The sequence below is a fragment of the Pseudochaenichthys georgianus genome, chromosome 10 (assembly GCF_902827115.2).
Source record: "Pseudochaenichthys georgianus chromosome 10, fPseGeo1.2, whole genome shotgun sequence".
Classification (NCBI taxonomy): domain Eukaryota; kingdom Metazoa; phylum Chordata; class Actinopteri; order Perciformes; family Channichthyidae; genus Pseudochaenichthys; species Pseudochaenichthys georgianus.
Genome location: NC_047512.1, coordinates 12,882,215 through 12,908,745, shown reverse-complemented (window position 1 = coordinate 12,908,745; position 26,531 = coordinate 12,882,215). Strand labels below are relative to the sequence as shown.

General features: G+C 40.4%; 2 protein-coding genes across 4 annotated transcripts; both read right to left on the bottom strand.

Moving 5' to 3' along the window:
* Positions 1–256: 256 nt before the first annotated feature.
* On the bottom strand, positions 257–10,375 carry sfxn5b (sideroflexin 5b). The gene is made up of 14 exons (XM_034093661.2): positions 10,081–10,375; positions 6,325–6,393; positions 5,944–6,021; positions 5,675–5,701; positions 5,528–5,582; positions 5,406–5,431; positions 5,209–5,262; positions 4,839–4,895; positions 4,258–4,323; positions 3,790–3,880; positions 3,356–3,471; positions 3,031–3,116; positions 1,913–2,030; positions 257–1,660 (listed from the first exon to the last, which is right to left on the bottom strand). The coding sequence occupies exons 1-14, from the start codon at positions 10,135–10,137 to the stop codon at positions 1,583–1,585; spliced, it is 978 nt and encodes a 325-aa protein (XP_033949552.1). The 5' UTR covers positions 10,138–10,375; the 3' UTR covers positions 257–1,582.
* Positions 10,376–11,499: 1,124 nt separating this feature from the next.
* rab11fip5b (RAB11 family interacting protein 5b (class I)) lies at positions 11,500–24,908 on the bottom strand. Of its 3 annotated transcripts, none has more exons than XM_034093213.1 (6): positions 24,154–24,908; positions 20,587–21,116; positions 19,523–20,111; positions 16,585–18,939; positions 14,740–14,875; positions 11,500–12,790 (listed from the first exon to the last, which is right to left on the bottom strand). In XM_034093213.1, exons 1-6 carry the CDS (start codon positions 24,531–24,533, stop codon positions 12,533–12,535), a joined length of 4,248 nt encoding a protein of 1,415 aa, XP_033949104.1. In that variant the 5' UTR covers positions 24,534–24,908; the 3' UTR covers positions 11,500–12,532. The 3 variants fall into 3 exon arrangements, with proteins under 3 accessions (XP_033949104.1, XP_033949105.1, XP_033949106.1); XM_034093214.1 differs by having other exon boundaries at positions 14,740–14,845; XM_034093215.1 differs by lacking the exon at positions 16,585–18,939.
* Positions 24,909–26,531: the final 1,623 nt, after the last annotated feature.

The window sequence follows — 26,531 nt, the reverse complement described above, 5'->3', positions numbered from 1 at the left end:
AAGAGAACTGTGAATTTACAATGACTCATGACATGCACCATTTAATTGTAATGTATACTATCACTAAGATTTTGAATTTGTTTTTCAGGATAGGACAAGGATATATTAGAATAGAACTATATTCAATATATCCAATAAATATTTACAAATGTGATGCCTTAGCAGAGATGTATTTATCTAAAAAGGATACGGCACATATACTTAAATAAAGTCTGGAAATAAATTCGTCACAGAATAAAGTAAATGGAGAAAAGAGTATTTATTGTATATTTTATTGATAATATAGATAGATGTTTTACAGTGTTTTGTCTAACAAACATATAATAAACATGTAGTATAAGTATTTTACAAATAATTAAAAATACTAGTTCATGATCAGTATATTAGCTCGTACGTTTTATGTTTCAAATATTATACAAAAGAAGTCGTTAGGAATACAGCAGTGGGTTAAGAAAAAATCAATATGTAAAATGTTCGTCCGACAAAGTTAGGAAAGAAAGTTAACGTACAGTTTTTGGCTGTTATACAAAACAAAATCTAGACAGTAGAATAGTGTTATTTCACATTATTGGATTAAACAGTGTAACTAATAAACATCTACAGTACAGTATCTGCATTTTTCCACAGACATATACAGCACAGAGTGGCTTCTTATTGTCCCATAGTGACTGTTATTGCAGAGTTTCTCTACCATCACATGATAAATAGACTTGTTCCCGAGAGATAACTAAGACTTTAATTTTGACATCTATTTCAGTGTTTCCCACATGTCAACAATATACTTTGTCTCTGTCACGATAATACAGCAGAGTGATAAATAGCCTGAGTGATAAATCAACTGTGCCAATATTAGTTTATTGCAGATATATGTCAGTGTATTTTGCCAAGAAAGACAAAGATAATTTCCATTACCCATGACAAATGAAAATGTGCAGCAGAGCGCACCGATGAGGTTTTTTTTACAACTGTAAATGTGCTCAGTAAAAAATCTTCTTCAATCATCTTTCTTCACTGGAAATGTTTGTGAGACGACAGAAATGTTTTTATGTAAAGAAATAAATGTCAGCTTGTATGTCTTGTGTGCCTCAGAAATCCTGTGTCTGTCCCTAAAGATGCCTCTAAATAAAGGGTAAAGGTATAAAGGCTTTGCTGAACATGGGAAACATTTAGCAGCTATGAAGAGAGTCATTTTCTGCAGGTTTAAACTGCATTTATAACACCTTTGTTGTCATTGGATGAGTGGGCAACAGAGCCTGTGTGTGGAAAACACTGTATTCTATATATTAAAATAATTTCATTAATGCTAAAAAAAAAAACAGATTTACCGTAAATATATCATTATTTCTATATACAGAGCTTCTTCTATTCTCTTAAAAACAGCAAGGATAAAGGGAATATGTCCCAATGTGTACACATTGACTAGGATCTTGTTAAAGGTTAAAAAAATTAGAAAATAAAACCTGGGTTAGTACACCATGATGTACACGCTCAGCTATGATACTGCAGCAGAAGCATCCCCTCAGCTGTCGTCAGGAGGAACCCAGCCGAGGCTCTCCTCTTTTCCCCTGCTCCACGCCAGCCATCATAGACCCTTGTTGTAGGTCACCATCTTGCAATCTGTTGCCATAGCGATCTCCGGCTCCAGGCAAGACACTTCAATCTGCAAGATAAACCATCAGACTGAAGGTAAAAATTGTAGCTCTACATTTCTTTGTCTTAAAGCTTTAAACATTCATTTTGACTCTTAATCAAACGTGGGAAGAGACATCTGGAATGAGAGGTGAAACTAGTGCATGTCAAGTGGTGTATGTGTAATTAGAATATCGCCAGCTGCTCTCTTTTCTCCTCTCTTTCTCTCTGTGAGCCATCTGGCCTTGACAGTAGAAGCAGTTGAAGCGGCGTTGTACTGTACCTGAGACATCTGGGGGAACAGGCTGATGGCCAGAGGCAGCGAGAGGCTGAAGGTGAGCAGGCACACGAGGCTGTGGACGGGCAGCAACAATCTGCGGTTTCTCTGCAGGAATCGCAGCCTACCAGAGTCAAGAGACAGTGATAAAAGGAAATGTGAGCCTGCTGTGTGGATCGATCCCAGATGACTACTGCCAAGCCAGGAGATATTTTTGGATCCGGAGAAAAAGACAGCATGTGCAGATTTAGGGGTGCTATTTTCCACAATTAGTGGGTGGGAGATGAATCTGTCTGTGAGAACGTTCCAGTCCTGGGTTTACAGAGTCAGACTGTAGAAAAGCTCTTTTGTATGTATAACAAAAGAAACAAGAAGTGTATTTTTATTCAGTCTTTTTGTGCTTCAAAACAATAGGCTGCATTATTATATTTTCTCAGGCTGTGACCTACTATTGAATGAGTATATGGAAAGCACTTTAGGGCACAACATATGGCGGGCCTGGCTCAGTACTGATATTAAGAGATAGGTTTTTAGATGAGCAATAACTAAAGGCAGGCTGAGAAAGAAGATGCAAGCTAGCTGTGAAAGAGATGAATGATCTTGTAAATGTAAGGATTTATACGCAGATTATCTTTTCACTATGCCTCCGGCAAATCTTACAAAATAGCTGTATTGTGTCAGTGGCCGTGATAGTTGATACAGCTCCTACTCTTCTTAACTAAGCAAGTCATCTTTTAGCAGGACTAGTTCAGCTGCTGCTGTTGCTTTTTGTCATACAAACAATACATACTGCCTGCCTCATTTGTGAGGGATTGCAAAACGGAATAACTATCATCAAAATAGTTTATTTCAGCTACAGGAAACAGGTAGGAAAGACATTTTAAGACAAAAAAGATCTTTACTAAGTCACATGCTATCTTTAACTTAATAGTGTTGTTTGAAGCTGGTTTGCATTCTGGCAAAGATATTGGATGATGTTGGAACTGGCACGAGATAGATTTGTGGGTAATAGGATAAGTAAAAAGCAGAACAAAAATCAATTCATCACTAGATTAACCAATACCCAATTGAATTGTTAATTGCAACCCTAGTAACAAATCCAACCACATAATGTCTGTACAGACCTCTCTAGGTAGGACATGATGATGGGAGGCAGGATGAAGATTGGCATCGGGAGGACCACACGTGTGAAGGCGGTCTCCGTGATCGCCTGGGGTAAATATGAGAACATTGTGCACACGCTTCATTTCAAATTCTGCAAATGAGTTGGATTTAATTTCATGAAATCAGATGTGTGCTGAAGATAGACTGTAGGTGCTGAGTGACAGGATCCGTGCATGAAATTATGAGTGTTCCCATTATCAGCCACCAGCACATTTGCAATTCATGGGAATAAACCAGCAGAACATATTCAGTGCAGAAGAGTAGTGTGCAAAAATAAAACCTCACATGTCTTGCAGCAATCTTTGAGGATCCCACCACTTTGCCATTGTTGTCCAACACATCAATGCCTTCAGATAGCTCGTTGTGTCTCATCAGGCCCACATTACAGATGTTTGCACTGGCTGAGGACAGGTGAGAAAGGCCACTTTTATGATAATAAATGTACACAAAAACATATGCTGTAGACAGGAACTGTAGTCATGGATCCAAAGAAGAAACTCCTTTTTAAATACCTTAATTTTGAGCCGGACTAGTCTTGGTGAAATTGAGAAATCCATTGCAGTAAGAATTATAATAAGCTTGCATTTTTGGATTTATGTAACTTATTTACTAATTTCTAACAAATTAAGTCTTGGATGGAATTTAAATTAATAATTACCCCCTGAATATAAATGATACAGAGAGTACAGTATGGTACAGAGAGTCCTTTGGAAACCCACCTACAGCTGGGAAGGGGACGAGCCTCTGAATGATCATCCTGGTGGCAGGACTCAGCCTGTTGGCCTTCTTAATCAGAACATTCAGTCCCACCTACAATAGTTCATATAAAAACAAAAATCAGGTTCACCTTAAGAAGTACAAGCCTATACAATCTATGAAACACACTTTAAAATCTTATTTACAGCAAACTGGTCCTTTGTTTTCGCATAAGTAGCATTAGTATATTTACTTTACTCAGCCAAACATTAGCATTAGTACTTGAACTGTACAGCTAACTCTATTCAAAAAGCTTACTGTATATTACCAGCACTGTTAATGATACTCTGTATAAAATATAGCCAGCAATGTAATAACTACTATGGTACACATTCAAAAGCAGCTCATGACTTGAATGTGCAGGTCAAATTCACCAAAAAGACCCTTTTCAAATACATTTTTCTGAGGATTTAAGAGGGAGAAACACATACTGCAATAGAGACAGCGCTGGTCACAGCTCCTACATAGCCTTGAAGAAACTTGGATGTTGGCGTAGGCTGAAGAAGGAGAGAGCAAATGTTGTGTCACAGCTTTACACAGGGTTTACCCTCTATAGTGACAGTTTGTATTGGCATTTAATGTCGTAAATTGTCATTTTCAGAACAAAAAACAATACAATTGAGCTCTATTATGGTGATCAGACATGTTGTACAGAATCTTGAGCAGCCCATTTAATAAATAAAGTCCTTAGGGGGACTAAATGGTAAATGGACTGAACATATATAGTGCTTTATCCAGTCTTTAAGACCCCTCAAAGCGCTTTACATACTACATGTCGTTCACCCATTCATACAGAGCAGTGTACCTAACTCTAGGACCTAACATGCACACACATTCACACACCGTTGGCCATGCCATCGGGAGCAACTCAGGGTTAAGTATCTTGCCCAAGGATACATCGACATGCTGACTGCATGGGCTGGGGTCGATCCCACAACCTTCTGGTTGAAAGACGACCGCACTCCCTCGCAGCCACAGTCGCCACTAAACATGTTAATATCAATGCTCCCACCTTTGTGGCGTTGCGGTTTGCATAGTTCACACAGGCATTATGACTCTGGTTCAGCCACTGAAGGAAAGAAAAAAGGTCATAAACAAAGGTTAAAGCAACAACCAAAGAAGAATTATGGAGGAAAGAGAAAAGGGGAATCAAGAGGAGGAGAGTAGGGAAAAGTCAAAAGAAAGAGATAGACATATACAGGCACTATATACTCTCTTATTTAGTGCTTTATAAAGAGACAGCACACGGACAGAAGCCAACAGAGCAGCAGCACTTTATATTACAACGTCCTTGGTGGGAAAGCATTGCATGTAAAAGTGTGCTTACCAGAACATGTACAATAAATGCAATGGCTTCACAAGATGTTGGTTGTTTACAGTACCTGCCATATAATGGTAGACACCACAGTCTGACTTGGGAGAAGAAGGCCAATGACCTAGATGAGACCAGGGAACAAAGGCTTATGTTCCGGGGTAAAATAAGTCTAAAGTCTAATTTCGTCTATCCCCAAACACGATCATGTAAATGGACATCCGCACAGCCATGATTTTGAATGTATGATTTTCATGTGGGACTTACAATCGGTGTTCCAAATGGCACATAACCTGCACAGTGAAGAAGTGATTTTCAGTGTGAAAAAACAAAGACAAAATGGAGGAAACTTGAACAACTTTGGCATCGTTTTTCATCTGAGGTCGTACCTGACATTCGTAATGGCATGAAGATCTTCTCCCCTGTGTCTGGATGAATGATAGCCTGCGTGCAGAGAGCATGACCTCACCCTCATGCTGCCAGGAGCCCAGAGGCTTCAATGTAATGACTTACAATATGAGCCATGAATCACTTACCTGCTTGATCTTCTGGGCTTCCCACAGCTGCAAAGGTAAACAAGTTTTAAAAATCACTTCAATTAATTATAAGGTTCATATGTTTGATTTTCTTTCCTATTTGGTTCGGATATGTTCGTTAACTTTACATTTTTTAATGTGATAATAACTGTATTTTGCTCAAGCCAGGTATTTTCAAACTTAAGGTCAATCTGTTTCCTGTTGCATGTTAGCGTATTATACTGCAGTATATTTCGTTTGTTATCACACCCAGGTCGGCAAAGACTCACCTGACCATCAGACACTCCCGGTGGAAGCTCGCCATGTTTGTAGTCATCGAGGAGTTTCAAGCATTCTTTCAATCGTTGCTGCATACAAAAGAAAAGGCTTCATTAGATCGGAACTGTTTTGAATTACAATTAGAACAATAAAAACGGTCATATAACTGTCATCAAACACGACCATTTTTAACAAGTTCTCTTTTTCTGTCAATTGATTCATCAATAAATCAACTCATTGTTTCAGGTGTAGAAACATGGCCTAAACCTGATGAGCTTTAATACAGATCTGATCATTTGTTTACGGGAACGTTTTTAATAATTATGGATGGAAGGATAATCTTTTTTCGACACCACATTGTTGAAACATTTACAGATTTATCTTTTCTTTACCTCGGACACAAACAGGGTGCTGGGGTCAATGATGTCCGCAAAGTGTCTTAGCCGACCCAGAAATGAGCCCTTGAAAAAAAAGTAAGAGAAGGTTCATTGTTAATGAATGTACAAAACAACATCCTTTCCTCTGTGAATGGATAATATCAGAAGTGTTATTAAGTCTGAGATGATTTATCACACTTTCCATTGCTTTAGTTTAGACTCACTGGTTTAATACATCTTAAGACATTCTGTGTCTGTTGCACAGCTCTGGAGTGAACATTAAATGTATGTGGTCACATTGGGTACAGTTTATTGTTGTGTATATAAACAGGGCTGCAGTAAGACTTTTAGAAGTGTTTAGGTCATGTATCTTAACAACCCTAATCCCACGCCAAACACTGGTTTTACTAGGCTACACCAAAAGACCCTATGCAATGATACTTAGTTTAAATCTTAGTATATTGATTAAATACTGGATAAATACTAAATCCCTTAAATGTATCCTAACCGTATGCGCACAAATATTCACCTTTAGTGACTTTTTTATCCATGTGTCATCAACCATGCTCGAGCCAGGAGAAAGAATATAGACAGATATTGTTCTTTAAGAAACAAGCTGTCACATTTTAATCATTGAGCTTGAGAGGTGCTGGTCGGTGATTTTGTTACCTTTAGACAGAGTCACTGTTTCCACTGAGTCTTATTTTTACAGTAAACTAACACACTGCTGGTTGTATCTTATATTCAGTACAAGGACATTGTAGTGTTATCAATCACCTCCCTGTCAGCCAGAATATGAATAAGTACATTTCCTTAATATTGCGGTATATTTAAATCTCCATGCAGAACGATGAACCTCATTAGTCATTAGTATTACATTACATGACATGTCAGACGCTTTTATCCAAAGCAACTTACACACTCAATACTGTGGGCAATCCCCACAGGAGCAACTTGGGGTGAAGTGTCATGCCCAGGGACACAACGACATGCAGTGGGGTTTGAACCTGTGAACCCCTGAACACCAACGCACAACCCACTGCACCACACGCCACCATTAGTAAACATACTTTTGAGTATATTTACCTTCTCAGCATTTTGTTCCCAAAGGTCAAGAACAGCATTGCCCAAGTCTTTGCTATTTAAATGAAACCTTAACAAAAGGATTCTTTGAAATGCCACTTAAAGGAAAACAGAGGCAATATGCTCAATGTGGAAACATCAAAACAAAAAAACAGCCAATTATAAAACTGTATAAAAATAGATGACAGTCTGTGCTATCATAACTAAACAATCCAACACAATTAAGCTGAAATTAAAAGTAAAATCTGTCTTTTTTTAGATGTACTTTAAAGTAAATGTACAAGCAACCTGAACACATTTAACAAAGACATTCCTCCGTCTAAGTGAGGCTTTCAGCTGCTAGTCAAATGCCCTGTTTCCAGTTCCCTTCACTGTCTCCATCAGCATGCCAATTGCTAAGTGTGTGTGCCAGCACTCTGAAAAGGCCCAACAGCAATGAACGCCAAGAGTCTCTTTGGCAAACCAGATGGACAAAAACATGGCAGCTTCAATCAACTTCCCTCAGAGAGAGTTGTGAGTGATGATGAGCAGTGGAAGAGGAGTGACAGTGGAACAAAACCCTTCAATATTTCAATTATCTGTTCAGCATCGGGTCCTAATTGAAATGACTGGAAACAATAATGCTCCTGAAGACCGTAAATAACCATCCATCTGTACTGTAACCCTGGGTCTGCTGCCACGGCCATTCCTCCATCACACGTCTGCTCCTCTGACAGGCCATATGTGCTGCAGTGCTGTTTTGTAAGAGAGGGTAGACTGAGGATCCATGTAAGGATCCTGTTTTAATTATGCATGAGTTTCAGCTCCCTGGAGAGTGCACAACAAGCCTGTAGTAGCTGAGACGGAGCGCGGCAGAAAGAGCAGACAAACAGAGGAACATTTCTGCTGATTCAAACTGGCCTAATTTCATCTGCTTTGACGCAAGGAACCAAAAGTATTACAGCACCTTTATCAACCCGACAAGAAGTGCAGGTTGCAGGTGGGAAAATAAAAAGCTCTACGGGGTCTGAAAGAAAAGACGTCCTACTTAAAAACCACGAGCAATAGGTGCCGAAAACCAAGATTGAATTACTCGCTGCCTTAAAATTAGGGGGGTCTAAAAGAGGAATTTGTAATTATATAAAATAGACAAAAGTAATTCACATGTGACAAAGGGTGTGAATGAAATGCCACTTAGGCTTTTTGTGAACATAAATTATCCTGTGCTAATTAGTAAGTCTCATTAGTTAGTCCTCATTACTCTAAGAGCAAGACCCCAAGACACTCTGTGAAAGACACACAGAACAACGTATTTTAGGGTCCATTGTATCTTTCCTCGTGGCCGCTTTGCTTACATTTGTGGTGGATTTGCGTCTCTTCTGGATTTATTTGCATCCTTCTTGTTTGTAATCTCTTTTTCTTGCGCCCTACTGTACAGTACTTGGTCATTGCATCCTTAAGTGGTGGTTTTGGCCCTCTTTTTTGTAATTTTGTATATTCTATATGGTCATTATGTGTCTTCTTGTTGTCATTATTTGTATTATTGGCCTTTTTGCCCCTTTTATGGTTATTTTGCATTCTTTTGTGGTCCTGTTTTGTGTCTTCTTAGTCATTGTTGGGACATTTTGGTGTTGGTTTCGCACCCTTAGTTATGTGTTCGTGTCTCTTTTTGGGAATTTGGCATTTTGTTATACTTAGCAATGTTAACAATCACTTCAAACTGTTCTATCTATGTCAGAATTGATGTGCTCAAACTTTAGGACAAATTGCTTTCCTTTTGTGTTTGTGTGCCTTTACATAGTTGTTCCGTGTTACTCTGGATTTTGAAAAGAGATGCATTTAAAGCTCATCTGATTTGAATTTATAGCCAATCTGAAAAGTTTGGTGACTTATTTACACAATCTGTTTATGGACCTTGATCTGTGCAATACTTCATGTGAATAATTTCCTTGAGGCTGCTGTTTAATAAGTGTCTTTGATGAAAGAAGCCTCAGACATGTAAATGTACCCAGCGTGCAGCTTCCTCAGTTAATGTGCAACACGGGTTTACGTGAAGGTCACATTATCTTTCAGGGCTGACCAATGCAAATTCATTTCGGAGGACGGAAAATTGAGTAATGGGCTTCAGATAAGGACAGGCAGCCCATTCATCTCGATCACATTGGGGGACACAGTAACTCTGCAGAAAGCATCCTGATATTAGATACACTTCAGGCTGTTAGATTGCGATTTGGATTAGATAAGTGTAGGCTACAAGATTTGAAGATATTGTATCAAAAAATCCCAAACAACTGCAATATTAAAGCCTAAAATAAGAATTAAAACTGCAAAAACAAACAGATACGCTTTTTTTTTTTACTAGGGAGGTGCCTTGGCTGCAGCCCATAGTCTGATAATATATTTCACGGAGCAGCAGCAGCAGCGATGCAAAGGGTGTGAAATCTGTAAGTGGAGATGATAAAGAGCGATACACAACCATTATTTGTACTACTTAAACTACAATACACTCCTGCAACCACGCTCAGAAGTTCATAATCGGTTTAAAGTTGTTGCAGTTGTACAACAAAGAATCGCGGATGAAAGGCAACTTTCGCTAAAGTGAGAGCATCCAGAGCAGCAGGGCGGAGGATGGAGCTGTTTTCCAACAGAAAGCCTGAACAACAAAATGCCATTAACGCAGCTTGACGAGGAATAAATCAAAAGACTTACCTGCTCGTATCGCGGTCTCCCGAGCTGGAAGGCAGGACATGCTGCAGATTCCGCCATGACAGCCAACTCTTTATTTATTAATGAACTGAATCATGAACGGATTTTCAAGTAGGGCGAACTACAGTCAGTGAGTGTCGCTCAGTGTGTCGGGATGTGTAGTCCTTCCGTTTGCAATAACAATGGCAAAGTTAAACCGCATGACTACACATCCCAAATAATCGATTGAATAATCGACGCTATTGCATAACTGCTTGGATTTATCTTGGGAAAGATAACAGCTGATGCACCTTATAGGTGTCAAGATTGAACCAATAAATCATTTTATGAGGAGGTGTGGCCTAACTGGGACTATAGAAAAATAACCTTTATACAGTCTATGAAAATAACCCAAAGAAAAACAAAACTTTTATTTTCTTACATCTTTACAACGAACGGGGTAGCCTATAACAATAATAGAATCAGCTCAACCTTTTTTTTCTAAAAGGGAACAACCTGGTCGGTCTTAACAGGAAATGTAGCTGATGTTATGCAACCATGAACACAAGACTGCTTATGCTAGTAGGCCTATGTCTTGCTTCAGAGCAGAAATGAATGTTAATCAGCATTTCACAGAGAGATAAGGGAAGTGAAGTTGCCAGCAGTGCAAGCTGGGTACTGCTGGCAATAAACGCAATTTAAATCAATAATATCTTTAATAAATCACAGATTAAAATATCCTGAATATGTGAAAGCCAAGGACAAGGTGCATGCTGAACCAGCAGTTTTATAACACTGTGTAGTAAAGATGGCCCTCGTGTGGAGAGACAAAAGCATTGCTGCAGAATAAAGGATGGAAAACTCTCATACTAGTGCTGATAAGCAGAGATGGTATAAGTACTCAGATCTTGTACATGAGTAAAAGTAGAAGTACCAGAGTGTAGGAATACTCTGCCACAAGTAGAAGTCCTGCATTTAAAGATATTACTCAAGTAAAAGTACAGAAGCATTAGCATCAAAATATACTTAAAAGTACTCGTTATGCATATCGGTCCATTTCAGAATAATATGATATGTTTTCTTTATTATAATTATTGATGCATTAAAGTGTTATCAAAGCTGGTAAAGGTGCAGCTAGTTTTAATGATGTTGTATGCTGCAGGGTGGCTTGAGAATTTACTCCAACTCCAACTAAAGTCTTGTTTTAGTGTTGATTATATTTCACATCATTAATCCAAATATGTAAAGTAACCAAAGGTATTAAGTAAAAGTAAAATATACACCTCTGAATTGTAGGGGAGTAGATGTACAAAGTAGCATACAATGGAAATACTTAAGTAAAGTAAAAGCATCTCAAAATGGTATACTTAAGTACAGTGCTTGAGTAAATGTACTTAGTTACTTCCCAAACCAACAACAAATGACACACCACTTTGGCTCATGTGCACTTTATTGTATTACAGGACAGTACTAATGTCATGTAAAGCATTGTGAGTAGCTACAGTGGTACTGGAGTGACATTAGATAATATATTATCATGACAAAAGTATTTGATCGAAATAACTTATAATACTCTTATCTGCTGCATTGAGGCTGTTTTATTTCTACAATAAAATGTTGCTATTTCAACAAATAAAAGCGAGATAGACAAACAATACATACAAAATATATTAAAACCTTGTTGTTTTTGCATGTAACAAAAAACAAGACTTTAACAAACAAAATCATTTGTAAAAGTAAAAACCTAGAGACAATAAGTCTTCATCTCCTAGTCTTTTCGAACAGGATTATTGTGTATTGATTCTCATAAAGCGATGTTAATGCAGAAACCTCTTTTATATTATGCAGCGCAGTATTTTCATATACACATTTTTTAGCATTTCTTAAATTCTATTTGAAAATATGCATTACCTCAAGTAAACCTGTTTTCACAATTTCCTAAAACAATGTGAGGTGAACATTCTTTGTGGAGATGTTGTGTTTGCACTTTAACAGCTGCAAATGTAGGTTACTTGAGCTAACATCACATTTTGCCAGAGGAACCAGCTTGTGTTTTATGTTAAATGCACTCTGCAAAAATGTTACCTCTAGCCTGTATTTTATTTTACGCATGTGTATAAGCAGTGAGTTCAGAATTTAAATTGACAACAGCCTAACTTAAATTATTCTACAAAGCATGAGTAAAATTACCTTTACGGTTTGATGGAAGCTTTTTTTCTCATAGTAGTTCATTATGTTTGTTGTTTTGTCTGTGTCAAACTGGGCTAGTAACCAGCATGCATCTTGGGTAATATTGTGTCTGCATCAACAAGGCAGTATTCACAGTGAGAAGACCTGGATGATTGTGACATCATATGTTGTGGAGTATTTGTTTGACTGTAACTGTCTCTCGAACAGTGATTCCCAATCTGTAATACTAACCCTGCGTTATGAACCCACTGGAGTTCAGTATTCTGCAGGATTGTACGTCACATTGTCACTTGTGTCTTTTGACTTGAAGCAGCGTGGGGGTCTGCTCCATGATGCGCAGTAAAAGATTATCAATGTAGTCCTCCAGGTCTCGAACCTGTAGCTTGACCTTTTTCAGATCAGCCTCACACTTGTGCAGCTGTGCCGCCTGCTGCTCGGAGGCCGCGTCCTGCTTCTGCATGTCCATCTCCTGCTGCAGCAGCAGGGAGATCAGCTCCATGTTGGTCAGCTGCTGGTAGTGGGCCGTGTTGTCCACTCTCACCTCCTGCAAGAGAGAGAGAATGGACAGGAACAGTTAAGATGAATGTGTGCAAAATATTTAAATGATTAGTTTGGCATTAAGGAAATATTCTTATTCACTGCCTTGCCAAGAGTTATATGAGAGAGATGCCACTATAGTGTGCTGCTGGGATGACATATGTTTGGAGGCCAACATAGATATACTACATGTTTTTTTCAGCAATATAATGTCCACAAATTTAAAGATTTTAAAGCATGAATTAAATAAAAAGCTAAAATAACTCATTGTGTTAGTACTAAATGTAGAAATCTATTACTCTTGTGTCACAAAGATTATTTTATGCATTTGACCAAAAACCCATTACAATTAAGTGTGCAAAAATGTTAGCTCATTTCCTGTTTTTATGACATTCTTAAAGCAAATCAAAAGACAGGAGATGGTTATCTATGTTAAGGCTGGAGGCAAGGGTCAAACATGGCTCAATTGAAAGATGCAGTTCACTTGTTCTGTAGAGCCAGGCTAGCTGTTTACATATTTACATTTACATTTATTTTTGAATAAGCTAAGCTAACTGTCTTCTGCTGCTGCTTAATATTTAACATTCAGATATGAGAGTACTCTCATTCTTCTAATGTATTCTCAGCAAATAAGTGTATTTGTAATATTGTCTAATTATTCCTTTAAATGAGAAACTGATTAAAATAAATGGCTTATTACGATTCTAAATGGCTCACTAATTCACTGGAAACAATGAAGTGATCTATGGTCCTGCACTGAGTGCTGTAATGGTGTTAATAAATGCTCACAGAAGCATTAAATAGTCTGTGGACCTAATAGCTTCCTGTAATTTATTATGATATGTTAATAACTTAATTATTCCGCTGTTTGAACACACAGAGAGACTCGCGCAGTGTTATGGGTACATTTAGAAAATGTACTGTGACGTTTTTAGATCCAGTTTGACAGGTAAGTGACATACATGTAAAGAATGCAGATCAGCAAAACACAATTACTGTAGGAACACCATTTTTTGTTTTGTCCTACCCACAAACAAAACATCTATTGAACACTGTTATGACAGGTAGGGTTGTTTGTATTTGATTTTATTATTTTCCCTGCAGTCTCAATCCCAAGATAAACTTTCAAAGAAATGTGTAATAGAGATACACTAAAAAGCAAAAACAGATCATATCTTAACAAGAAGTTTAATTGAATAAACAGCTCTGCACTTCTGTATCAGGTTAAAATTATGCTTATCCATTTACCTTAACAGCATCAGAATAATGTTATCCACTGACACATGAAATAGACTAGGATGTCACAGGGAAAGGCTAGAAACATAACTTCAGGACCTGAAAAATCGTATCTGGGCCAAAGAACTAATGGGATCAGCATTTCTCTCCCCAGAAGTAGCCTCAGTCTAAAACGAGCTGTTGGGCTGATGCTGCACACTGTGAGTTTTGTTTAATACCTTGACTCATTTACTTTATGGCAGTAATAAAACCCAATCACACAATGAAAAAGGTGCACAGTAACTCAAACTAAACACAGTCCAACCAGAATATTAGCAATACCCCGTCACAGGTGTTGAAATATCCTTTTGCAGTTAATTGATTTGATATACTTTATTAATCCCCATGGGGAAATTGTTTCTCTGCATTTGACCCATCCTAGTGTTAGGAGCAGTGGGCTGCCATTTTGAACGGTGCCCGGGGAGCAGTGTAGGGAACGGTGCCTTGCTCAGGGACACCTCGGTAGCACTTGGTCTTGCCGAGACTTGAACTGGTGACCTTCCAGTTGCCAAGCCAAGCCAAGACCCTATCGACTTCGCCACCACCGATAAGTTAGACATATCACAAAAAAGCATATTAGTGCTTTATTTTGGTCGCATTTGTGTGATGAGAAAACCCATAATGTGGCTAAACAGGGCAGACAATGGCCTTATGAGATGGTTATGTTTTTGTCTCTGTTACCTGACTCCTCTCAGGTTCGGCAGCAGTCTGGTGGGTGGTGCGTCCGGGGTGGATGGTGGACTTCAGCTTCTCCAGGACCGACCGGCCCTCCTTCTTCTCTGATTGGCTGGAAGTTAACGGTTTCACTGGATGAGTTCTGCAGGGTAAAGAGGTCAGCACGAGTATTTGAACACAGTACTCTTACTATAAGCACATTATTGTTTTCTTCATATATCATTTTGCACGGTCAAATGATTGATAGCAGGTCAGTCAGCAGTAATAACTTCTAAGCAGATCAGGAAATCTGAAGGAATCTGTGAAGAAACAGTGAGCCATGTAGGAAAAACATAAGCACAATCTACTGTTCTTGGAGCATTACAAACTGCAGCAATGTGAGCTGAGGTTAAACTAGAAGAAATGGCTTTAATACAAGGGCTGTGATTCTCTTGTTACTTGAAGATGAAATAATCTATAGGGAAACACAGGGTGTACTTACTCAACAACAACAGCACAGAAATGTTTCAAAATCTAGAAATCAGAAGAAAAACTACTGAAGCTACCAGATTATCTTATGCTTATATTATTGATATAACAATCAGATGGTCGATGGTCCTTTATTCCAAGACAAAAAGATGTTAATTATACAATTTTATTCCAAATATTAAGATGTCTCTCCTGTTTCTACGGAAAATAAAGTGTAAAAAAAGATTGTGAACAAAGTTTAGTCCCTGGGCCTTATCATGGTGTGCCACTAGTGATGTTTTTTATCAAAAATTCCTGGCATGACTCGTCAAACTCTGGGTCCCTGAAGCATTCAATCCTCTTTACCCCTAAGTGGTGCATCTGCATGCCCTCTACTTATTCCTAAGTGCACATTATATGCAAGTATTGCCTTTTATTGCCATTGGTTTTGAGCCAAACGTCTGAGTTCGCAATAAATCAAATAAAATAGAAACTAAAGCAGAAAGCACATTTTTCTGGAGGGGATGCCAAATGTTGGAGGCAGCATTTGTTTCTGGAAGCCAATTACTGGCATAGGTTGTAAATGTCCAGTGATAAGGAGTTTCCGGGCGGAGTTTCACAAAGCACTAAGAAGGGTATTAAAACTGATCTCTCCCTGCAATGTGCATTACAAGGCACTGATCACTTCCCGAACCCCCAAAATACAGGGATAGAAAGATTACATTTATGTTATGGAAAAGATTACTTTTCTTCGCTTTCAAAAAAACTGTTCGTTAAGTTCTGGACCAAGTTGGTAATTGTTTGAGGTATGAAATGAATCACCCTGTAATGTAGCATAATTCTTTACCTCATTCATTTTTTTCTACTTTTTTATTCTGAAATCTTACTGTGAAATATTTCTTATTGCACTTTATAAAAGGTCCGTAGTTTAAAAAAAAAAAAAAAAAAAGACGGAAGTAAAAAATACATAAAGTGTAATTCACTTAATTAAAGAAACTTACACATAAACTCTAAAGTAACATATTTTGGTGATATAATATAGGTAAGGAGAAGAAATAAGCTTTTATGTACTACTAGATATCTGGAGATTATGTATCAACGGGTCAAAGTAATAGCAGTTTAGGCCAAGTGAAAGAAAAACAACAGATTTACAATAGCCAACGAGAAACAGAACAATGAGATGAAAAACATAAATGTGAAGCAAAGCCAAGAACAATGCAGCAGGTGTCATCCAACGACATTAGAAGAACTTATAAAGACATTCAACATCAAGCCAGGCCAACAGTAAACAAAGCAACAAGAGTAAAAAAAACAAAAAAACATTAGGTGTTTTGTAGTTCATGTGGAAATCTACAGCTTGTCAGTATAGCTACATACGTCATATCCTAGTGGGAGGTCTCTCACCTGCTCTCCTGACGGGGCAGGCTGCTAGCAGGCTGAGTCTCCTCAGGAAAAAGTGAGTGGCGTGCATCGACCAGGGGCTGGTCAGTGGTGCAGGTGGTGGAGGTGTAGGGGGCCACTGCCAGAGTACTGCTGGCTCCAGCACCGGGCCCCATGCTTGAGGGATGTATGGAGGGGCAACAAACAAGGGTAGGGTGGGGCTTAGCCTGTGCGTCACCTGAAAGGGAGAGTGTGCGCGGGATGGAGGAGAAAGAGGGTTCGAGCAAAGATTCCCCAATCTTTGACTTAGTAGGGGTTCTTGAGTTTGGTGCTACTTTAGCATGAAGGTCTTTAAAGCTGATATCAGAGGATTTTACTATTGTGTTGTCTTGTGAAGATATCTGTGATGTGTCATTGGACTCATTTTGATTTGTAGTGCTATCTACTAATGACAGTAACGAAGAAAGTGCTGATTTAGAGGGCAGATATGACGACGGTCCTTCTCTGACTTGGGAAATGTTTTGAACGAGGGACAAGAACTGTTCGAACTCTCTGTCTCCGTTTTGGCTCTGGTTGCTTGGGCTGCCGCTGCTGTTTTGTCGAGACAGTCCTTTTGGTCTCAAACGTGCACTAACCACACCAGGAAATGCATCATGTTGGTTAAGTGCGGCTGTTTTAGCTTGTGGGTTTCCGTTATCATCAAACTCCTTTTGTGTCTTTTTTAAATCTGCAACACTTCTTGCAGTAACACCTCTGGACTCAGTTTTAATATCGTCTGCATTTCTCGCAGTGATGTCTCTGCTGCTTACCCCGGAGTTATTCAGCTGATCATGGCGATTGTCTTGGTAAACTGGAGAGACTTTGAACAGTTTGCTGGATGATGCAGGTATTTCAAAGGAAGAGTTTCTCTCCCGTATGTAGGTGTCCTTCAAAGTGAACAGTTCCTCAGGTGTGGTGACTGTCTCCACATGGTAGGCAGCTATCTGCGAAGCTTCTGGCGGTTGTGGAAAAGTCCCGCCAAAACTTCTAATGCCTTTGAGTGGGTCAACTACCTCTGAATGCGAAGAGCTATCTGAATCGATAAAGCCAAAATCAGAATTATTCACATTCATGTTCAGATCTTCCAAAGTTGGAGACAAAGACACATTATTGTTGATGCATGTGCTTTCAGGTGGATTAGACTCTGCTACTCGCTTGGTTGTAATCTCTAGAGCTTTTGCATCTGGTTTTGAGGAAGAACATGATATGTTTAAAAGGTCTGCTACAGATACCTCACTATCAAGTATTTTAGGTCCCGAGTTCACGGATGTCACATTATTTCCGGCAATCTCTTCAGCATTCAACGATAAACGATTCATTTGGGGTTGTCCGTAGTTTCCTCTGCACATGCGTCCATACAAGTCTTGCTCGAACAACATCCCTCCCCAGCGGTGGTTTTCATCTTCCAAAGGTTCATATTTGAACCTTTTGAGCTTTTCATCTGGCGTGAATCCTGGTGGAGTGATATTTGCGTACGTCTGAGAGTTAGCGCTGAGCGAGTCTGAGGTCTCGCTGCTGGTGTGAGGGTCCGGAGAGATACTGTTCCTCTTGCTTTCTGCTTCTCTTCCCCGCTGCAGCGAGGCCACGCCCGTCTGAGACAGCAGGTAGGCTTCTTTATGGACAGCTAGTTCTTGTCCTCTGTGCAACCAGCCATCAGAGTAAATCTCATTCACTGAAGTTCTTACAGGTCTCCTTGGAGGCAAAGGTGGAGGCTCCTCTTCACATGTTTGCAGCTCGTGTGCATGAGCGTTGGTGTTGTTATTACCTGGAAGATCACTGTGAGATGGTTGACTGGTTCTCTGTTTCTGAGGAAGACTCCCTTCAGGTGTGTAGAGCCTGCTGGAGGCAAAGGCATCGAAAGAGTCGTCCCATTCTCCTGTACACTCAGACATGGAGCGAGGGGCGGAGGGTTTTGTTTTGGCTGCTTTGGGTATTATTGCAGGGAGAGATATCTGCCTAGCAACTGGCCTGGGGCGCTCCCGTTTCATGTGAGCCATATTTGTAGCTTTAACATCCCGAGCAGGGCTGGGTGTGCAGGGCAGGGTGGTGTAATGAAAGGGGGAGGAGTTGGATGAGGTGCAAGGTGCAAAAGTAGGGGACCTCTGTGACTCCTCGGCTATGAGATCCTCGAAAAAAGGGTTGCACTGTGAGGGGAAAGGGTTAGAGGAGGAGATGGGGGGTGAGGCGGGGGAGAAGGGATTGGTGTTATTGCAGTCATCAGGTGAGGCATGACCGGAGGGGGGGGCGGAGGGAGAGGAACACTGAGGGGGTACAGGGGAGCGAGGAGGGAGGGGAGGGGGTACGTCTGAGCTGCTTTCTACCTTAGGAGAAACTTCCAGCCTGTAGAGGAAGATAGGGCACAATAGTCCTCTTAGTTAATGATGTGCCAGGTTACCAAACAGAGAAGACAACCACAACACTAGCGGACATTTGTGTTACCTAGAATAACATCAGTAGATGTGGATTCAAATCAAACAAGATCAAACTGGCCAAATGAAAAAAACTGTAACTTAATCAAAAAAAGCACATTTGCAAAAATAATCAAGCAAAATAAAAAATGCATTCAAGACCTTCTTCAAGGGTGAGCTCATATTAATGTGGGATGACTTTCATCACATCCTGCATGAGCATTTCTCTAAACCACAGTGATGTTGCATCTTTGATACAGAAACGTAGACACACAGTGATACAAAAAAGAATAGAAGTGCTCAAGGGCTATTTGTGGAAAATATAGAATGAGATGATGAAACAGCATGTTGTAAAATGGAGTTAACTATCTATTCCATTTTCAAATGAGCATGGAGCAGAGCAAACACTGAACTCGGGACACACTGCTGAAAGCAGGCCTCACATGTGGGGGTTGTTGTGGATTCACAACACACTGTGGAGCCCAGAGCAAAGCCTGTACATGACCCTCACTCACCTTGGCTTGTTCTGGGATTCACCGGAGCCAAACCAGCCTCTGAGCCTCCCCTCAGATGTCGAACCAGCCTGGTTCATATCAGACTTAGCTGGGAGAGAATCACTCCTCCCTCCAGAGAATAGCGTCTTTCTTAGCTTCCTCCCTTTGTCGGGAGAAACAGAGGCAGAGGAGGTGGAGGGCATCTCTGTCTGAGCTTGCTGATTCGATGGAGATGACGCCTGAGCTTCCTTATCGTCCTCCTTTTCCTCTTTCTTCGTCTTGTCAAAGGACCAGCGTCGGCCACCGGTGAAGTTCCCTTTGTCCTCGCTTCTCTTGGTGATGTTCTGCAGGGAGCGAGACAGCGGGGAGCATTTCTCCAGCAGCACCAGCCTGGACTGGTGGGCTCCGAGGCTCTTCGGAGTCGATGGCTCCGAGTCGTAGACGTGGCTGCCGTTTATACACAAGGAAGACTTGGACTGAGTCATGGTCTGACCCTTCAGAGACTCCACTGCAAGGTTTGGGCGAGGGAAGGCTGTCGTGATCTTACTGGCTTCATCGCTGAAGGCCCGCTTGTGAGTGAAAACATTTGTGGTGTGCTGGCTGGCGAGCACTGTTGGAGGAAAGGAAAACAAACAAGAAACATATCAGGTTCATAGGCAACCCTTTCAATTATAATTGTAGTTATTTACATTGGTTACCATCTTAAATCATAGAAATACATTACCTTGTATTCCTCATATATGAAAACAGAATTTGGGATAAACTGAGTTCACCAATTAACCTGGTCCAAGCATTCGAGCTTGTAAGAATGTGCTTAATTATAAGGCACTCGTAAAAACAGTCACCAGGCTGTTTCATGCACATATAAACTATTGTTATATATCTTTATTGATCAAGGATTGATTCATCTCAAAAAGAGAAGAGATGCTATATGCATGATTATAGCTAAAAGCTCATTTCCATCTGCAGTCCCTGGGCAGGTAAACACATAATAATCAACAAACATTCAAACATTTCTGAATGCCTATCACACTGACAATCAAAACAGATCAAAATCCAGATGTATAAACAATTTCTAAGCCTACCCTTTTTAGCTAAAGCTGTCTCTCCGTAATGGGTGTCCGCTCTCACTCTGCTGGTGTAGATGGGAGAGCTGGGAGGGTCTGACATCAGATCCAGGCTTGGTGGGGGGCCGGGGTTATCACTGGCCATGGAAGACACACTGCTCTCTGAAGCCAGGGAGGAACACGACCTGGTGTCAGACGACTTTCGCAGCCTCCCTTTGAAGAAGTCCTTCACCTTGCTCCTCTTCTCCTCTGCTCTCTCCACATCTCGAGTCTCAGCCGGCCCTCCGCCCCCCTCCTCAAACGGCTGCCCCAGGGATCCTGACAGGGCTGCGAAGCGTCCGGGCACAATAGCTGAGGAAGACTCCATGTCCCCTCTCTTCCTCCCTGTGACTCGATCCTTGAGCTTTCCAAAAGCAGAGCGAGGCTTGTCCTTTATGGTGAGGTCGAACATGCTGGCGGTCATGTTGTTGCGAGTGAACTGGACCGTGACCTGAAGCCCGCCTCGGTCCTTCTCCTTTCTGCCCGCCTTGGAGTTGAGCTTGAACCATCTGGAGTCACAAGGAAAACGGACAGTCAACATCCAAACTAGGCCAGGCCCTCCCATTTGACATTCCTGCCCTCCCCCAATAAACACATTTTATATTATTTATAAAAATGTAAAAAAAAATGTTTATTTTTTAATTATTAATAAACTGTGAACTTTAATACTACGATTTATGTGATGTCAGATACTAGTATATAAGAGTAATCAATGAAAAACAGGTATGAAATACTATATGACAGTAAAACAAGAATACAGTTTAAAAGGGGAGTGGTTTGTAAAATATACATCAAGATAAATGTACACTTCTGTTTCAAATGGGTGTTGAGAGATGAATCCATAGATCTCTTAATTTTGCTCTCAAAGTGCACCAGATTGATGCTTTTAACTTCAATATTTAAAAAAAAAAAAAGGGGGGAGCATGCCCCCGGACCCTCCTAGAGGATGTTAGGTCCACCCCCCACTTAGAGAAAATAGCAGTTTACCCCTGCTTACGCCTATATGCCGTGAGCTGATTATCGAGCCTTCATTGTAACAAGCATACCGTGTATGTGCGAGTGGGGAGTGTAGCAGTAGAAAATTCAACTGTAGCGCCCGGGACATTAATGGGAAACCCTACATGTTGGGCACCCTCTATGGAACGTCAAGCTACCCCCCAAAAGAAAATCTCTGGCGCCACCACTGGCCGCGGCACATGACGGTTTTGTGTGCCCTCCCATGAAAATCATATGCCCTCTCTGTAGATTTGTTCTGGCGCCGGGTCTGGGCAGTCATACAAATGATGTCACTGAAGTGTGATGCTATCGGTTATAGGCAATCAGAGGTTGAACAAGCCATGCACAGGGACAACAACAAATAACATTGATTTCTTTGTGTCAATGCTTTCCACATATTACATAACCTGGAAATAATGCTTGGGGCATAGTACTCATAATCTTACTGTTTTTCCAAGCCCTCAGAAAAGGAAATCACAACCCAAATTCTTCAAGTTCCAGTGGCTTGTGTGTATGAGACAATACTGTATGAAGAGTGAACCGATTAAATCCTCCCTCTGTTTCTGCCTCCTAAATCCTTAGAGTGGACCAGATAACGTGTTGTAATGCCAAAACTAACAGCAGGAATTCAGTGAGTTTCACTGAGCGTAGAGAGGGCGGAGAGCCCACAATTAAAGCCAGATGTGTTGTATTGCTTTAGTGGAGATGTTTCGTATTTTGATGGTGACTCCTGTTGCGTCACCTGTGGCACAAATGAGGTCTTCAAATACTCACTATCAGGCAAATTACAAAAGAGTCAACGTTATTTAAAAAACAGTAGAAATAACTTAGTCTTACAGCATGTTATCTGAATCAACATTCCTACTATCGGAAACACATGGTGCAGAATAAGGAACACATTTTAAGTTATAGTTAATTATTTTCTTGGCACATGTTTTCTTTTCTTCATATTTTCACTTCCCTGTGGTTTTCTACACTCATCAAACACAACACACATTCTGAACACATCAAATGATGAACATCAGTCACTCCTTCTCACATACTCGTACTATTTATATCAGTGTATTGATAACAAGTCCACCAATCTAATTTGGCAGGTCTCAGTTCACAAAACAACAGCCAGATTAAGTAAGACTATGGAAAACAATTTATCTCTTGATTATAAATAAATGTGGGTGCAAACATACTTAGTGCCCTATTGGTCAAATATATACTATTTACATGATATATTCTTTGTCCTAACATCAGCTGTTAACTAATCAATAGTATATAAAGATGTTCGGATAGCCATACCTGTAACAGCTCCACATTGAAGTAATGTACATTAATCCATCACTAAATCAGTAATGTATTATATATAAATCTGAAATGAGCCATTGTGCACCATGAGTACTTCCATTTGTGTCAGTATATTTGGTTATTTATTTTCCTTTAGAAATCTTAGTGTATTAATTCTATACGGTGGTACTGTTACTTTTACTTAAATAAATCATCAATGAGTAATTTTTCCACCACTTCCTGTGAGTCTGAGATAACAGCATGACACATCACTATATCTTCTGTATGAAGATTAAACTAACTAGTTTTTCCACACAGTTATATGAGAATAAATTGAGTTCTGTAGAGAGGGAAATGGAAAGTGTGCAGAAAAAGATGGAGGCTTTCTGGATACAATCACTAAATGAACTTGTTCCAGGGTGGAAACTGTGACTCGTCGTCTCATCTTGTTGATTTGCAGTGGAATTTGGGAACTGCTTCTGTAACAGTATCAGCCTGAAGGGCCATAATTTAATGAGCCTGTGTGCAATTAGGATTCAAGCTTTAGCAGCTTAATGTGTCATCCTGCAAAACACTAAGATGTCTGATTAAAGTATTCAACTCTCATTTACTCTTTTAACAGCTCCTGTGATTTGGGTTGCAAAAGCACATGTTTGCACATCTCTATGAGGATCATTATAACAGGTGAGAGGAAAAAACTATCCATCAACACTTAGGCTGCTGAATTATTTACATAGTCTAAATAAAAACGACCTTAAATACCTCCTTCTGTAATGTTTACTAAATTGGCTAAGTATCATCACTGGTGGAATGCAATTAAGCACTTAAGCGCTGTACTCAAGTTCAATGTTAAGGTATTCTTAGTATTTCCATGTTTTCACTTTATACTTTTTAATATTTGACAAATGTAGTTACTTTGCAGAGTAGTCTAATATATAACCGATCTATAGGCCTACAGGTTGAAATTGACTCCCACTTTACCATGTGCAACATTAGGGATGCCTATACATTCATCCATTACTTGTATTCCAGTACTAAAGTACAAGTGCTAATTGTGCCATTCTGCATAATGAATGCTTTTACTTTTGATACTTATTCATATTTTGAGGATCTCTACCCTGTAGTATTGCTACTTTGTAAAACCTCTTGTTCCACCTCTGCCTGCATGTCCAAGTCCGACATAAAACATCACACATCATTTATATCCCTTATATGAGCAGCAATCTGGCATTTTTGTCATGCATGCTTAATTAAAACCTAATCACAACGTACTCATCTCGTGGACACATCCCCTCCTGAAATATCCTATCAAGAGGAATGACGGCTTGTCCGAGGAACACGTCCAGTCCGATGAGCACCCGGTGCATGACGGTCAGCAGCAGGTCCCCGCTCCCCGGGGGGTAGTCTCCCCGGCCGCCGGCCTCCAGGATCCCGGGCAGCAGCTCGAAGCAGCACTCCTCGTTCCACTCGGGAAACTCCGCCTTCTCCACCAGCCCGGTCGTGTACTTCTCCTTGCCCACCTGGATGATGGTGTAGAGGTAGCGGCTGCCATGCTTGCCCTTGGATCGCAGTCCCCTGGCCCGGAGCACGGTGACATTCACATGGGTGGGCACCCATCTCTGATCATCGTCCAGATCTATCAGTGACATCATCTTGCACCGAGCTGTGTCTGTGTGTCTCTAAAGGTCTTAGTTTAACTAGCTGTCAGCTGAGTTGAAGATCATCCCCCCCTTTGTGTTGCGCCAGAGTTTCCGTGCTGCGCCAAAACACGGCTCTGCTGCAGAATATCCCAAAAGTCCGAGGAGCCTCTGAGGGTTTACCCGAGGTCAGCCTCCAGACAGCGGACCGGGCCTGTGTTCAGTTTAGCGTGCCATGGCCAAATCTAATCAATGCAAACGAAGTTATGGCGAGCAGCGTGCTGAAATCCTCCCACAGCGCGTGCATGTCGCATTGTTAGTTTACTGTCCGAGATATGCTCATCGTGCTCAGGCCCGCCCTCCTCAGCAGCAGCAGACCCGCATACAGAGAGAGGGATGCCGCAGAATTAAAGAGAAACACCCAGCCGGAGCTCTGTCAGAACCACACACACACACACACGCACACGCACGCACACACACACGCACGCACACACACACATACGCACGCACACACTGCTGACAGAAAGCACACCCCGAACAATATGCATTCAGAAGCTTGTCTTTATGTGAAACTGCAGAAATAAAGTCATTGACGTTATGGGCGGAACCCTCTCTAAAAATAAATAATTTCCAGCTCGAGCTGAAAATCTGATTTAGATAATTATTGGAATTATAACAATGTGTCCCCTCTTGCAGGATTACTGCAAGCAAAAACACAGAAACAAATTGTAAAAAATCAAATAAGGCATAAAAAACGAATGAATTGAAATAATAAATTAGTTGAAGAATTAACAATTTAATAAAAAACGTTTTTAATCCAAACAATAAAAGAGCCTGGAGGCAAATTAATCCTTTAAAAATAGTATAGACAATGTAAGTGTATTGCCCTTTGTGAATACACATTTGCATTTACCTAAACTTACAGTGCAGTTCTTTGTTGATATTGTCTGGAGAACAGCTTTCTCTGATGGATTTCATCATGAGCTGCAGCGCCCCCTGCTGGAGGTCAGGGACATTAACGATGAGAAGAATCAGAACAAAAGAGAAGCAGCAACAACACACTGAAGACTCCGAGGTGGAGGAGCTGTAGTCACTTCCTGCTATTTCTCTCTGATAAAACATATCAGCCTCGCCTGATCCCCTGAATGATCTGCAGTCAGCCTCAAGGGGAAATTCAGCTGCATTATGGCAAATCTAAACAATTATGGTTTTCTATCTGTGTTTTTCATTTTTGTTTTAATTTTATGTATGCACCTCGACACCAAGTCAAATTCCTTGTACGTGTCAACCTACCTGGTAATAAACCCGCTTCTGATTCTGATCTCACTAAGATTTATGGAATAATAGTTTATTTATTTATTTTTGATTTATGAAATAGAGCTTGTCCTTTGTCTATTTCTACATAAGCTCCCACCTTCACTTCCCTTGATTCACAATTCCTCTTGTATAGATATTAGGGCTGTCAAACGATTAAAATTTGTAATCAGATTAATCACAGCTTAAAAATTAATTAATCATGATTAATCACCATTCGAACTATGTCCAAAATATGCCATGTCTTTATGTATATTGTTGTGGGAATGGAAAGATAAATGAAAGAAGGCGGATATATCCATTTAACATACAGTATCTATGTTTATTATAACATTTTTCTGCGTGTCAAAATGAAAGACAGCCCACACACCTATCAATCATCAAACCGTGGGGTCTTAATTCATTACGTGTTGATTTCTATCAACGGGGGAGTACTTCAGGAAAGTCGACGGGGGGGGGGGGGGGCTAGTGGAGTACTTCGTGACCACAGAGTGTGAACGTTGTGATCAGCTGTTTTAGCGCAGTTCTCCAGTGAATGGGTACAGACCGACGTTAACAGCAGCCCTGTCTGTGCACACGGAGACCGACTCTGTCGTCCGGTGATCTAACCGCCTTCTGGAAAAGCTTCACAAGTACGTCGGTACGCAAATGCGCTTTGTAACACAAGTGACGGTACGCATTTCAGATTACGCACATAAC

Excerpts from the sequence above, each read along its gene's own strand:
- rab11fip5b (XM_034093213.1), bottom strand. The coding sequence starts at position 24,533 with ATGATGTCACTGATAGATCTGGACGATGATCAGAGATGGGTGCCCACC. Across the intron at positions 14,876-16,584 it reads CTGCCCCGTCAGGAGAGCAG|AACTCATCCAGTGAAACCGT; the intron begins GTGAGAGACCTC and ends TTTACCCTGCAG. Across the intron at positions 12,791-14,739 it reads CCGAACCTGAGAGGAGTCAG|GAGGTGAGAGTGGACAACAC; the intron begins GTAACAGAGACA and ends TCTCTCTTGCAG.
- sfxn5b (XM_034093661.2), bottom strand. The coding sequence starts at position 10,137 with ATGGCGGAATCTGCAGCATGTCCTGCCTTCCAGCTCGGGAGACCGCGA. Across the intron at positions 5,583-5,674 it reads AAGCCCAGAAGATCAAGCAG|GCTATCATTCATCCAGACAC; the intron begins GTAAGTGATTCA and ends CTCTGCACGCAG. Across the intron at positions 3,881-4,257 it reads CCAGCGCTGTCTCTATTGCA|GTGGGACTGAATGTTCTGAT; the intron begins GTATGTGTTTCT and ends GAACTATTGTAG.